This window comes from Myodes glareolus, chromosome 19, assembly GCF_982192425.1.
Source record: "Myodes glareolus chromosome 19, mMyoGla1.1, whole genome shotgun sequence".
Classification (NCBI taxonomy): domain Eukaryota; kingdom Metazoa; phylum Chordata; class Mammalia; order Rodentia; family Cricetidae; genus Myodes; species Myodes glareolus.
In genome coordinates, this window is record NC_142044.1 from 61519126 (window position 1) to 61533151 (window position 14026).

Below are 14026 nucleotides of genomic sequence, written 5' to 3' on the forward strand. Positions count from 1 at the left end.
TCGCTCAGCTGTTTTGCCGCAGTAGTTACAATAGAGGCTCCTTCCCTTTGTCTTCATCTTGACTATCGACCCAGAATCAAGGGAAATCATCCCAACCTACCATCATCAGCTGTATTCCAAAGAAACTGGGGAGATGCAGATGAACATTGCTGCAGAGGACAAACAGCTTTGTTAGCAGAAACTCATAAATGCTGGGAAAACAGAGAAAATACACGGCAATACAAAGAGCTGAAGGAAGGCCAAAGGCAGCTACAAAAGGGCGCTATCAAGGCTGGAAAAGGAGAAAATGACTACGAGGAAGATGAGGATGAGAGTCAAGAAGGATGAAAAGGGAGAGAATAATGAAGATGATTTTGATAGTTTTTCTTTGTCTATAAAACATTTAACCCTTGGACTAGAGAAATAGCTCAGAGGTTAAGAGCACTGACTGCTCTTCTATCTCTAGTCCCGAGTTCAAGTCCCACCAACCACATGGTGGCTCACAACATCTATACTGGGATCTGGTGCTCTCTTCTGGGCTGTAGACATACTGGAAGACAGAGCAATCACATACATAAAAAAAAATGAAAAATAAAAATAAATAATAAAAATAAATAATAATTTAAAAAAAACCTTTAGCCCACTTGTGCTAACCTTTTTTGTTTGTTTGTGGACAGGGTCTCTCTGTGTGCAGCTCTGGCTGTCCTGGAACTCACTATGTAGAGTAGGTTTACCTTGAACTTCCAGAGATCCACCAGTCCCTTTGTCCTGGGTACTGGAATTAGTGTGTGCACCACACCCAGCTTGCAAGCTAACTTTATTTTTCAAGACAGGGTTTCTCTGTAAAGCCTTGGCTGTCCTGGAACTTGATCTGTAGACCAGGCTAGACCAGGCTAAACTAGGCTGGCTTCCAACCTAGAGATCCATCTGCCTCTGCCTCCCATGTGCTAGTTAAAGGCTCAAGTTAACTTTTTTTTAAAAAAGGTTTAGTTTTATGAGTATTTTGGCTGCATATGCACCTGTGCACCCTGGGCATGCCCAGTGTCCTTGGAGACTAGAAGACGGTGTTGGATGCCTGCAAACTGGAATTACATAGCAAGCGGCCATTTGGATGCTGGGAATCAAACCTGGATCCTCTGGAAGAGAAGTCTTTGCTCTTAACTGTTCTAGTCTCAACAAACTAAGTTATTTTAAAAAGAAAAAAAAAAGCCAGATGTAGTGACACACACCTTTCATGCCAGTACTAGAGAGGCAGAGGCAGGAGGATCTCTGATTTTGAAGCCAACCTGGACTACATCAGGAGTTCCAGGCCAAACAGGGCTACATGTTGAAAAAAAGGAGGGAAAGAATTCCTAGACTGTAGGGTTTATTTGTATAGTTGTATAGGTGTGTGGATCTTTTCTTGCACAGCAAGAATCAAATAGTGCTTAGAGTTGCTCTGGTGATATTCCAGTTACTGGCCTTGCTAATAAAGAGGTTATAAATTACACAGAGCATTATTAAAGCACTCTTGTGTGTGCACAGTAAGAAAGATCAGCATATGGACAGCACTCTTACTGTCTCCGAGGTAGTTGAAGTAATCAATCAATTGAATTGAAAGCCTTGCAGCTACTCTGCTGACATTCTGGGTGCTTCTAAACATAATTTGTATCACACCAAAACAGGCTTTTGAAAGGGTTTGTGCTGGACAGTTGTGACGGCAGCACTCTGGTGGAAGGCAGATGTAAGCAAACCTCTGAGTTCAAAACCACCTTGGTCTAGACTGAATTCCAGGACAGGGCTACACAGAGAAACCCTGTCAGAAAGACTTGTGACCAAAGTGTTTCTCTGCAGTCTGTTGTTGAACTACTTACCTTCCCTGAGTAGGTTTTCAGGTCTCTACTGGGCTGTTAGGAGTGATGCCCACTCCTTTACAGTACATCATTTAGCTTAGCTTCTGTTCCTTTAGCCTCCCACTCTGCCTTCTTTCCATCTTCCCCTTACTTTCACTTCTATCTCATTTCTGCTACGTTTCCTGGCTTCCCAACCTTAGAAGTTGGCTGGAACAGAGCACTAATAGCTGAGCGCAGTCTCTCTAGCTCCCTCTTGTGGTCGGTATTAGTCAATGCAGTCATGCTGCATTCCTGGGAGTGGGGAAAATGAAAGGACTGGATGAGACATGAATCTCGGGTAGGACACCAATGACACACCAGAGAAATTATTCCACCCAAGTAGTTCAGTAAACTGTTGAGTTTATTGGTTTGCTTACAGGAGCATGGTACATCACTGAAAAAGCTCACCCCAACACTGTGACAACTCAGATGAGGCATCACTGGAGCTGGTTTACAGAGTTTGCTTAGTCTCCTCTCCCCACAAAGTAATTACTGCTTATATATCTTTGGGAAGACTTAAGAACCTTGTAGGCTTCAGGAACTTGCTGAGATCTATACATAAGTTTCATTGACTTCCTGATTCCTTGGGCAGCTAAGAGGATACTAATAAAGGAACGTTAGTGAAGTCCAATACAGCACAAAAGGACTCAGCAATGTTGGCTACAGCAGCATGAATAGGCGCCGCTATCCCACCTAGCCCTCCTCAATCTCACTTCCCACGAGCTATCCAACCTCGTCATCCTGCAGCGCTATTGTGGGGCCTGTCTCCCCAGCACTGATGGTCTTGGTGGGGTGGGTTACAACTTGGCCTGGCTCAGGTTCAGTAGATGCACACAGGCCTTTCATCACTGCTGTTTGGACCAGCTCCCTTCTGACAGTCTCTGGTCCAGTACTATGGACTTTCCATTGGCCAAACCTGATGTGGCTGTTTGAATGAAAAATGTCCACCAGTCTCTGGCATTTGGACACTTGATGGCAACTTTTGGAGTCTTAGGTGCTGCAGACTTGCTGCAGAAAGTTGGGCTTTGAGATTAAAAGCCTTGTACCGCTTCCAGTTTGCTGTTTCATCTTGTAGTCAAGGCTATGAGCTCTCAGCTTCCTGATCCCGTCATGCCATGGCCTCTTATCCCTTCTGGAACCATAAACCTTAGTCAGAAGCAACAAGAAAGTAACTGAAATACTTGAAAGCAAGCTGGGCTGGCCAAATGACCTTCACCTCAGTATACCTTCATGCAGGGAGAAATGTACAGTTTAATTACTTATGTTTTCTATGAACTGTTATTCAGGCTTCAGAAGCTTTTGTCAAACGTTCCCCTAAAACCACCATTATCGCCCCCTTTGTTGACCATTCTTTCATCTCCTCTGTGGGGTTTCAACCAAGACCCTAAAAGCACTACACAGTCTTGACCCCACTACTGAACACAATTCTATCTGTCCCAATTAGCTAGGTACCAAGTGCCACTTCTCTCATGCTGTTTCTCCAGTAATGCCTGTCTGGGGATAGAAATATTATGTACCTTTCCCATCAGACAGCATTGCAGTCCCAGAAAATAATATAGACACTCTGAAACACTAAACAAAACAAAACAAAAAAACCCCACAAATTCAATTCACACTACTTTACATTTCCATAACATTTTACCATTTAATAGAAACTATATACAATAATTTTACTATAATTTACATGGGGGAATCCACCAGACATTTACATAAGTTAAAAGCAAGGATAATTAAGAAGAGCCCAGATCTGTGAGGTGAGCTGCTTTTCAGTCACTAGGAAAGGGGGTTTCTACTGCCCAGCTATGAGGAAAGGGTTGATCACAGGCCTTTAGATACAGACAGACAGACACGAACGGCCAGCACCTCAGGAGCGCCATTCCTGATCGCAGCCCCTGCCTAGATGGATTTCATCCATGGCTTAGGAAATCATATTGCCAAAATGTCTCTTTCCCAGGCATAGTCTCCAATATTCATTCCATCCCAAGGCAGGGACTACCACACTCTTTTCCTTGCAAAAAATCCTGTAACTTTTAAATACTAAAGATAGATCCGTTCCTCACAAATTTGGTTTATGTTTGATTTTAGCACTGTATAAGCCCGAAGAAACACCATGTAGTCTGGGTTGCCCCTGTTTAGTGAGAGATGACCAGAGATAAACTGTTTCAAGAATGAGAAGTTCAGATCCACCAAAGTCAAGCAATTCTCAGAATGAACTATCAACTGATAGAAGTGGGCTCTGGTTTTCCATTTGCAGTAGCCAATCCACGCTGAGGGAATGCTGCACAGGCTTTCTCTAAATTTCGAGGTCCCTGGGATCTGGACCCATCTCCAGACACCTGCATCTGGCCCTATTAAAATAGAAGTTCTTTGGTTAGAGACTCATCCAATGGTTCTGAAACATAACCCTGATTTATCAATGCCCATTTACAGGAGCTACAAGAAAAGGAGAAGTAACAACGTGGTTGCTCTCCCCAACACTTTGATGTCCCTGAGAATCAGAAGTCTGTACTGAAGCTGTCAAAGGAGAGAACAGAGGGTTGTTTCTTCCTAAGGAGAAAGTCATTCTCTACTGAGGTTCCAGAAGAGCTGATAACTCACAGGAAGACAGTTCTTTAGGCCTCTGCTTGAAACCAACAGCTACAGTATAACTGCTAGTCTTCAGTTAGAGCCATTAGCAACCTCCCTCAGCCTATTCTTAAGAACAATTAGAATGATGAACTCTGCCTTAGAAGGGACAATTTACCCACCATCCTCCACTCAGATAAATGTATACCCTACTCTTGAGGATTGGCAACCATCAGAAGTTCTACAGCTCATCTGGAAAATTAGTGTAAAATGGGCATTCAAAGAAAGAAAAAGTTGTTTCATGTTTTGCTTTTGTCAGTGCTGTGCATTAAACCCAGGACTTCATACCTTAACTGTAAGCGTAAGGTCTATGCTGGCTGGTTCGATGTCAATTTAACAGTATAGATCATTTTAGAAGGAAACCTCAACTAAGAAAATGGGCCCACCACACTGCTATGAACACTATTGTAGTTCATTTTCTTGATTGATGTGGAAGGGCCGAACTCATTGTGAGCAGTGCCACTCCTGAAGTCCTAGATGGTGTAAGAAAATTGGCTGAGCAAGCCAGCAAACAGTGTTCTCCACGGCCTCTACATCAATTCCTGCTTCCAAGTTCCTGCTCTGATTTCCCCCAGAAGAACTGTTACCTGAAGCATAAGGTGAAATAAATCCTTTTCTCCCCAAGTGGCTTTTAATCATGCTGCTTATCACAATAGAAACCCAAGAACAATTATCTATCAGTGAACTCTAGTTCTAGCTTGAAAGGGGTATTTTCATTTTATGGTACCCACTGAGAAAACCACCATCTTGGGCACTTTTACACTGTTTGGAAATATACCCTACTTCCTGAACTCGTGCCAACCAACAGGAAAACCTGCCTGGTCTGGTCATTATATGAGGGAATCTAGCTAAGATTCAGTTGTCAAGATACCCACTGGGCCTCCAGCAATTTCTTTGACGGAATGATCTTCGAGAGTCAGTGAAGGATCAAAAAGTAAGGGTGAAGGAGGGCACGGCATACCATCGCCCACCACATCCAAGTCCTGGAAAAGAAAGAGGAAAGCCTATCAGCAATACTTACAAAAATCACTGAGCTAAAATTGACATAATTTTCAGCAAAGTTCAAAGTAATTCTCAGGCTCCCTTTCCCCTTGCTTATTAGAATGCTAAACCAACCATACACGAGCCAACAATATTGAAAACTTTCTCTTAGCTGATAATAAAACATAAATCAACAAGCAGTTTCCTAGGAGAAATCACAGAAAGTAAAATAGTGACTAACATGAGTAGAGGAAGAGCAGGCTTAAAAGGGATACAATCTGTGTGAACCAATAGAAGAATCCAAGGAAAAGATACTAGTAATGACATAACAATACATGAGTATCAATACCACTGAACTGTAAACTAGAAAGTGATTTATTATATGTTTTATTATAATAAACACCAACAAAACAAAACAACCCCCCCCAGACAAGCAGATGGCTCAATGAGCAGAGGCACTTGCTAAGTGTGATAAACTGTGTTTGAACCCCAGAATCCACATGAAGAGAAAACAGACTCCTACAACGTTCTGATGTACTGTACAAACACAGAGATGTTAGAGAATACTTTTAAGAAAAATAAAAGGACTAAGAAGATGGCTCAATGAGTAAAGTCACTTGCCATCAAGCCTAATCGACTTGTACTTAGTCCCTAGCGCTACACAGTGGAAAGAAAGAACGGATTCAGCATGCATACCACAGCATGTAGACGTGTGTGTACTCACACGTGTGCATACCATTGAAAATAAATGTAATAAAAACCACATTCCCTCTGAGGCTAGTTACAGTCAGTCATCATCTAAGCTCCTCACTGAAGTATATGGAAAGAACAATCAGCGACTAGATAAAATAACATGAAATCTGCTGGAAAACATTCACAAAGCAAGCAACTAAGAGAAAAGGAAGATAGGAAAAGAGAAAGAAAGAACCACAGAAACTCAAACTTCTCTGAATCGCAAAGACATAGCATTTGGCTAATTCCCTACTCCTAGCATAAGCTTCAGGTAGAACTGAAGTCGGGGTCTCTCTCACAGCAGACAAATGATTCATCCTGAACTACATGTACTCCCAGTCCTCTCTTCTTCATTTCTACTTTGAGATGGGTCTTACTAAGATGACCAGGCTAGCCTTGAACTCACCCTGCAGCTCAGGCAAGACTTGAACTTATGACGCTTCTGCTTCACCTCACAGTAGCTGGGATTACGGGCCTGTGCCTGGCCCAGCTAAGCCTCTGAGTTTTAAACTTAACATAGTTCAAGTATTCTGTTTAAAAAAAAAAAAAAAAAAAAGACATTATATTCTAGACTATACTTTTCCCACATGAATCAGCCATTCCCAGAGATAATGAGAATCAGCAGACCAAAGACATCGTTCTTGGCTCCTATCTGAAACCAACATTGATTTAGGGGTCCAGGTCACTATAATGGTTCAAGTACTATGGCAACCAAGTTCCATGACACTTGACAATGGCAATTAATGCTTTTAAGTTACATCTAAGAACTTGCAGGTCCCACATTAAAGAACAGGCAGGGGGAGGGAAAAGAAAAAGGGAAGTGACTATGAGCAAAGCATGTTACATGCATGTTTAAAGATATCACAAGGAAATCCACCATCTACACAACTGTTAGGTACTAATAAAAAAATCAGTTTTTATTATTAGTGTACTAACCACCAGGAATAAAAATCATAACCTCTTCATAATTAAGGTGAAGAAAATTGTCAAATTATCTACTCCCCTTAAAAGTCTAAAAGCTAATGCCAGACACAAAACTTTAATACCAGCAATCAGGAAGCAAAGGCAAGAGAATCTCTGTGCCTGGTCTACTTTCACTAAAATAAATAAACAAAAAGTCAAACATAATTCAACTGGGGGCCGGAGAAATAACTCAGCAGTAAGAGCATATGCTGTGCTTCCAGAAAACCCAGGTTCAATACCTAGTACCACATGGAACTCCACACAGAACTGTAACTCAAGATCCAGATCTGACACATCTTTTGACCTCTTAGGGCACCAGGCATGAATATGGTGCACATACATGCAGGCAAAACACCCATATAAATAAAACAAAGATAAATCCTAAAATAGATAGATAGATAGATAGATAGATAGATAGATAGATAGATACATAGATAGATACATAGATAGATAGATTGAAAGTTTAAGGGCCACGCTTGGGTGTGGTGTGCATACCTTTAATACCTGAACTCTGGAGGTAGGTAGGGGCAGGTAGATCTCTGAGAGAATTCAAGACCAGCCTGGGATATATAATGTATTCTTTTAAAATATCTTAAAAGACAGCAGCAATTTAAACACACTGCTCAGTGTAAGGAGAAACACAGAGAAACAGTCACGGTTACTAGTATCCATTACAGATGTACTGGAAATACCTATGCCATCCACAGAAAGCAATGTTCTCACACCACTGAGACTGTGGACACTGTTTCCTGCAATCTTTTTTAAAAGCTCGGGACCACTGTTCACAGCTCTTTCCACCCACTGGTACACAACATACACAAAGTCTTTTTGTGAGAACAATGTCCTGCAAATGTCATAGACTGGTCAAGAGATTCTTGTGTACCGGGCAACCAGAAAACCTCTGTGAGAACGGACAGGAAAAGCAGACAAGTCCAAGCAGGAAGCCTGCTCTGGGCTCTACTCCATAACTGGAGTCTCCCAGGCCCTCCCTCAGGAAAGGAGGTCTGTACTTGAAAAGTTTCCTCATCGCTAACTACTTTAACTCACTAGAAACAGAGAGGATTAGACATATTTTGAGTCTCTAGATCACAATAGGAAAAGAAAAAAAAATGTTAAGATTTATTTATAATATGGACAAGCACTCCAAAGGGTTTCGTTTCTTGAGAATCATAAGGAGGTGTTTAAATTTCCCGATTTATATATAGCTAAGAGGTTCACAGACTGCACCTTAAACTACCCAGCTCTGAGAGCAGAACGGGATCGACATCATCTCTCTCGAAACCATAGAGGGCAATGTAGTTTTCTACAAAACAAAAGCCTTCCCAGGAACTTCAGCCCCTGGAAGAGGTGACTCATAGGTTTTAAAAACTCAAGGTCTTCTCTCTTGGTAGAGTTTTACTTCACACATCAATTGCCCCATCAAATATCTCCCGAGAGATTTCATTCTAAATCCCTCAGCTCTGTGAATATAAGAAACCATGCAGGCTCAGAGGTTAGGATCATTTTTATTACTCTTGCAGAGGACCCAGGTTCGATTACCAGCATCCACATGGTGGCTCACAACCTGATTTAACTTCAGTCCCAGGAGAATATAACCTCTTCAGGTTTCTGATGCCAGGCATTCATAGGATGCACATACATACATGCAGGCAAAACACACACATAAAATAAGTATTTTTTAAAAAGAAAAAAAAAATCAAACGCCAGTCTTCTTGGTCATGGTACAAAGCTGGGCTTAAAGTAGCAAGCAAAAATGATAGAAATATTCAGATCCCGTTCAGAACAGCATCAAAAATTAAATTAGAATTTAAAGAAGTGAAGTCCATACATTGATTAAATTTTGGAATAAAACGTCAATTGAAAATAAACCTTGGCTCGGCAGTGATGGCACACCTCTTTAATCCCAGCACTTGGGAGGCAGAGGCATGCGGGTCTCAATGAGTTTGAAGCCAGGCTAGCCTACAAAGCGAGTTCCAGGACAGCCAAGACAGCCAGAGCTCACAGAGTTTCATCTGTCTCTGCCTTAGTGCACGTGATCACTGCCACTGAGCAGCTCTCGAGCCCCTTGGTTTGTTTGAGGTCTCACTATATGACACAGGCTGGCCTCAACCTCAGAAATCTGTGTGCCTCTGCTTCAAAACTATAAGGTGAGACCTTATCTCAAAAACAAGCAAATAAACAAAACAAAAAAACCCAAAAAACAAAAAATAAAAAAAAGGAAAGGGGGGGATAAAAAGCTAAATACAAAAATACAGACATGCAGGTCACTGGTGGCACACGTATTTAATCCCAGTACTTGGAAGGCAGGAGGATCTGAGTTCAAGGTCAGTTTGAAATGAGTTCCAGGACAGCCAGGAAGAGCTACATAGAGAAATTCTGTCTCAGAAAACCAAGAGGGGTGCCTTGTGGTGGTGGCACACACCTTTAATCCCAGCACTCAGGAGGCAGAGGCAGGTGGATCTCTGTGAGTTTGAGGGCAGCCTGGGTTACAGACTGAGTTCCAGACAGATAGGCTCCAAAGCTGCACAGAGAAACCCATGTTAAAAAAAAAAAAAAAAAAAAAAAGAAGTGATGTGAGGTTCCCCTCTAAATAGGGGTTAAAAAAAAAAAAAGCAAAAAACTCACTGAACTCACTGACTTATAGGGAATGTCCAGAGTTGGCAAATGTATCAACAAAAAATAATACCCAGGAGTCAGATGTGATGTCCTCACCTTGAAGGTACCACTTGAAGGTAGTTCAAGGTCAGTGTAAGACAATACCTCAATTGAAAAAATACTGTTGGCAGGCACTTCCAGGAGTAAGGGCTCAGGAAGAAAAGTGAGGTATGGCACCACTAAGGAAGAAGAAGACAGTAGAATCTCTCTGAGTTTGAGGCCAGCCCGGTCTACAAAGCGACAGTCAAAGCTACACAGAGAATCCCTGTCTTGAAAAGCAAAACAAAACAAAAACTGAGTATTAAAGAGCATTGTATTTCTTTTTGAGGTGGTAAAAACATCCTCAGATAGTGACAATAGCTGTCTGCATATAAATACCTTTAAAATAATAATAATAATAATAATAATAAATCATCTCTGAACCCTTCTTCCAATCACATCCCAAAGTAATAAAGAAGGCCAGGCCTGGGAGGCCTATGCCTCTAATGCCAACACATATGAGACAGACATAAAAAATCATGAGTTCGGGTTCAACTCAGGATACACAGCGAAGCCCTGTCTCACAAGAAAAGTCTGGGGAGGAGAAAAGGTAGGATAGAAAGTATCTAATAAAGTAACAAACATATTCAACAACATCTGTATCATGTGAAAAGCTTTATCCAGCCTCTTGGCTGAAAACCACTAACTATTCTCACCACTAATAAACAGGGCCTTCTTTCAAGGACCAATCACATTAGAGCTTCTCTAACTTACATCACTGAACTCCAGTGGTAAACTCTCAGTAGGCTGAAGCTCGGCAGCACTCAAGTACAGATCCATGGGGCCGGCTTCCAGATCGTCTGGCACAGACAGTACCTGCTCGGGCTTATACATCTGAGGAGGCAACTGGAAATGCAGTGGACAGCAGGGATCCTCAGAGAGGCTTACAGGAACTGGTTTGTTGCAGGGCACCTCTTCAGATCCCTGGCAGCATTTGAAGAGAACCTGATTTGTATCCTGGCAAATATCTGCAGAAACAGTTAAGAAAATAGACCCAACCAATCGGAGGCGCACAGTACAGGAGCATGCACTAGGCCAAACACACACATATACATCCCACTACTCAGAGAACGACTATGCTTTTATAGAAACCCAAATGCAACGAGTAATTTTTAGTTCTTCAAATTAGTGTCATTTTGCAGCACATAATTTTAGCCCTACCAATAATTTATAACTCATCTTCAGTCTCTTTTCCAGGATTCTGGGCAGTTATATGAGAGACACCAAGCCCCTATGGCAGTGCTAAGAGGCAACAACACGCCAAGGGACATACACTGACAGAGAAAACCCATATTGTAACAAAGAAAAACAGAACGTTGTTCCTAATAGCATGATACATTCACTTGAACCCAAAGAATTCACTGTGTACCTCCTCATCTTCCCACTATTACCTCGGAAGTGCTGGGGTTACAGGCATGAGCCACTATGACTGATTCATAAAAGAAAAAAAACTTTTAAGGTAAATTTTTTGAAAAGTTGTATATTTATTGACACAGGATCTGTTAAAAAGCCCTGGCACTCACTAGACCAGTGTGGCCTCAAACTCTGCTAGCCTCTGCCTCCTGAGTGCTGGGATTATAGGCATGCACCATGGTAACCAGCTAAAAGGTTCTGTTTTGTTGTTTGTTTTAATTAGCTTACAAAGCAACAGGTTTCCTTAAATATTTTCACAGTCCGTTTCAGTTGATTCCCGTCCCCCATCCTCCTCATCCACCATTCTCTCCCCACTTTACTCCCTCGTGTGTTCTACAGGTTCTAATCGCCTCCTTTAAAGGCCCTTAAACCAGCACCCCACACATCACGGGCACTTTGCAGTTTCCTGGCCTTCAAGAAGACTTGAAACAAGACTAAGAGAAGGTTCTATTCTCCATTTTCTCTCTCTCTCCAGACAGGTCACAAGTTTCACAGCCCACCAGCAAATGTAGTTCTACACCAAAAAGCACATTGTATAACAGTTTATATCTACAAATTAGAAAGAATGGGGGGAAATAATCCATTTTTTTAAGTTTCTAATTTGAGTAATTTAAAAACACACAAGAGGAGCTGGAGAGATGGTCAGAGGTTAAGAGACTGGCTGCTCTTCCAAAAGTCCTGAGTTCCCAGCAACCACATAGTGGCTCACAACCATGTGTAATGAGATCTGGTGCCCTCTTCTGGCCTGCAGGCATATATGCAGACAGACAGTGTATACATAATAAATAAATAAGTAAATAAATACAATCTTTAAAAACCTACATTAGGGCACTAACCACACAAAGGGACATTACTGCACAGAAGTTCACAATACAGAACAATGCTCTGGGCAGAAAACCCACAGCAATCTTTTTTCTGGGTAACAGATTTAACACATATATAACTTAAAAGAACAAAAGCTAAATCAATAATGTAGGAGTACAGAAAAATCTTGGAATGTCATTAAGACTAGCAGCTACCCACATCTGTCACCAAGGACTCAGTCCTTTCTTCAGCTCCCCTCTCCCCCACTTCACCTACCCCAGTCAGGATTTTGCTGTGACCCAGGGTGGCTGCAAATTTCAAATCCTCTGGCCTAGCTGGCCTTTGTAGCTAGCCAAGCGCTACAATTATAGAGCTGGGTATCATATCCAGTCAGATGTTTCTTTCTAATGAATTGACCATAACATTTTAAAATTTCTGAAATGGCCAACAGACCATAGAAAGACATTTATTTAGGCACCTGCTTGAAACCAACAGCTTCAGCAAACTGATGGCCTTGATTCAGGGCCAAAGTAAACAAAATCTTCAAGTAAACCAGCGCATCTTTACTAGATCAGAACCTAAACAGGCAGTTTAAAAGATACGGGTAAGGCAGTGTCTGGTCATGGGAAGAGACTGATTCGAGCAACGAACATCATCCACAAAGGCTAAGCACCTCTGACTGGAACGAGTGGTATGAGCCTAAAATTGAGAGAAGAAACACAAATAAACCTACAGAAGAAGCATAAAACTATAACATTATTCAGTTATAAAAGCAAAGTCAATTCATAAGGAAAAAAATTAAACGTTTAACAAACCTGTTCACCAATATTTTGTTGTGGTGGTTTTTGTTTTGTTTTGTTTTTGGTTTTTCAAGACAGGTTTCTCTGTAGCTCTGGCTGTCCTGGAACTCACTCTGCAGACCAGGCTGGCCTCAAACTTTGCCTCCCCCTACCTCCTGAGCGCTGGGATTAAAGGTGCCCGTCACCACAGCCTGACTTGGACATAGTATTCTCATGATGATTCTATCAATAAAGAGAATGTGCACACCCCGAGATATATAAGCCAATTACCTGTTGAGCAGCCCCATCTGTGGCCAGCATTCTGCGTTCCTTCAGCTGCCTATGTAGTAAGGCTTCTACTCCATAGCGTTGACGATATCGCCTAAGACATTTTAGTCGCTTTAAATTCTCTCTTTCTTTGGCTAAAAGTCCCTCTGGGCCAGTCAGGAGACTACTACCTAGAGAACCACAGAAATCAAAATTTTCAAACAGGATGTCAATCTATCTGGTCTTGAACTCACAGCAAACTCCCTACCCTGCTTCTCAAGTACTGGGATACTTACTACACACTCATCACTAAAACAAGTCAAGGTGTAACTTGTAACCAAGGATCCATTTCCAAATTTAAGCAAACAAGGACTCACTATCGACAGGCAGATTCAACTACATCAAACTTGCCTAAAGCTTCATGTTCCACTTTTCGGTTGTGTAAGTAACGGCGCTTCTTCTCTTTGAGTAGGTGTTGTAGCCGTTTAAACTGATCAATGTACAAAGACTGCAAACGAATTAGCTTTTCTCTCATAATAAGAGCCACTTCTTCAGCTGTGTAGACACCAGCATGTCTGGAATAAAACAATAAATTCAACAAAACATTAAAGAAGCAGCAATAATAATGACAAGCATGGCGATGCCCGCCTATAATCCCAGCACTTAGGTGGAGACACAAGAATCAGTTCAAAGTCTACCTTGACTACAAATTCAAGGTCAACCTAGATATGAATTCCTATCTCAAAACAAAACAGCAAAAGTCTAAAAATATACTCAATTTGTATTTGTTTTTGATAAAGGCAATGCTAACTGACACATCTTAGTAAATAGGAATTTATTTATGCATGTATAAGGGAAGCCCTTAGTTCCATCTTCAGCACTAAGAACAAACAAACCAACAAAAGTCCCAACAATCCA

At 41.6% G+C, this 14026-nt stretch overlaps 1 protein-coding gene and 2 non-coding genes across 8 annotated transcripts in view; all 3 read right to left on the reverse strand.

Moving 5' to 3' along the window:
* Nucleotides 1-2193: 2193 nt before the first annotated feature.
* Nucleotides 2194-14026, reverse strand: part of Kansl2 (KAT8 regulatory NSL complex subunit 2) — an 18247-nt gene continuing 6414 nt past the window's right edge. For 2 of the 6 annotated variants that reach the window (XM_087899229.1, XM_087899228.1), the window contains exons 5-10: nucleotides 13520-13683; nucleotides 13133-13299; nucleotides 12665-12761; nucleotides 10560-10813; nucleotides 5351-5458; nucleotides 2194-4198 (exon numbers count right to left, since the gene is read on the reverse strand). In XM_087899229.1, the coding sequence (XP_087755355.1) occupies nucleotides 4067-4198; nucleotides 5351-5458; nucleotides 10560-10813; nucleotides 12665-12761; nucleotides 13133-13299; nucleotides 13520-13683 (922 nt within the window). In that variant the 3' untranslated portion in view covers nucleotides 2194-4066. Of the gene's footprint in view, nucleotides 4199-5350; nucleotides 5459-6604; nucleotides 6719-10559; nucleotides 10814-12664; nucleotides 12762-13132; nucleotides 13300-13515; nucleotides 13684-14026 lie in introns of those variants that run through there. The other 4 variants (XM_087899231.1, XM_085678726.2, XM_087899230.1 and 1 more) reach the window with 4 other exon arrangements.
* On the reverse strand, nucleotides 4386-4522 carry LOC125407517 (small nucleolar RNA SNORA2/SNORA34 family). The gene has a single exon (XR_007234241.1). It is a non-coding gene; the product is annotated as a small nucleolar RNA SNORA2/SNORA34 family (small nucleolar RNA).
* Nucleotides 12455-12591, reverse strand: LOC125407516 (small nucleolar RNA SNORA2/SNORA34 family). Its single transcript, XR_007234240.1, has one exon. It is a non-coding gene; the product is annotated as a small nucleolar RNA SNORA2/SNORA34 family (small nucleolar RNA).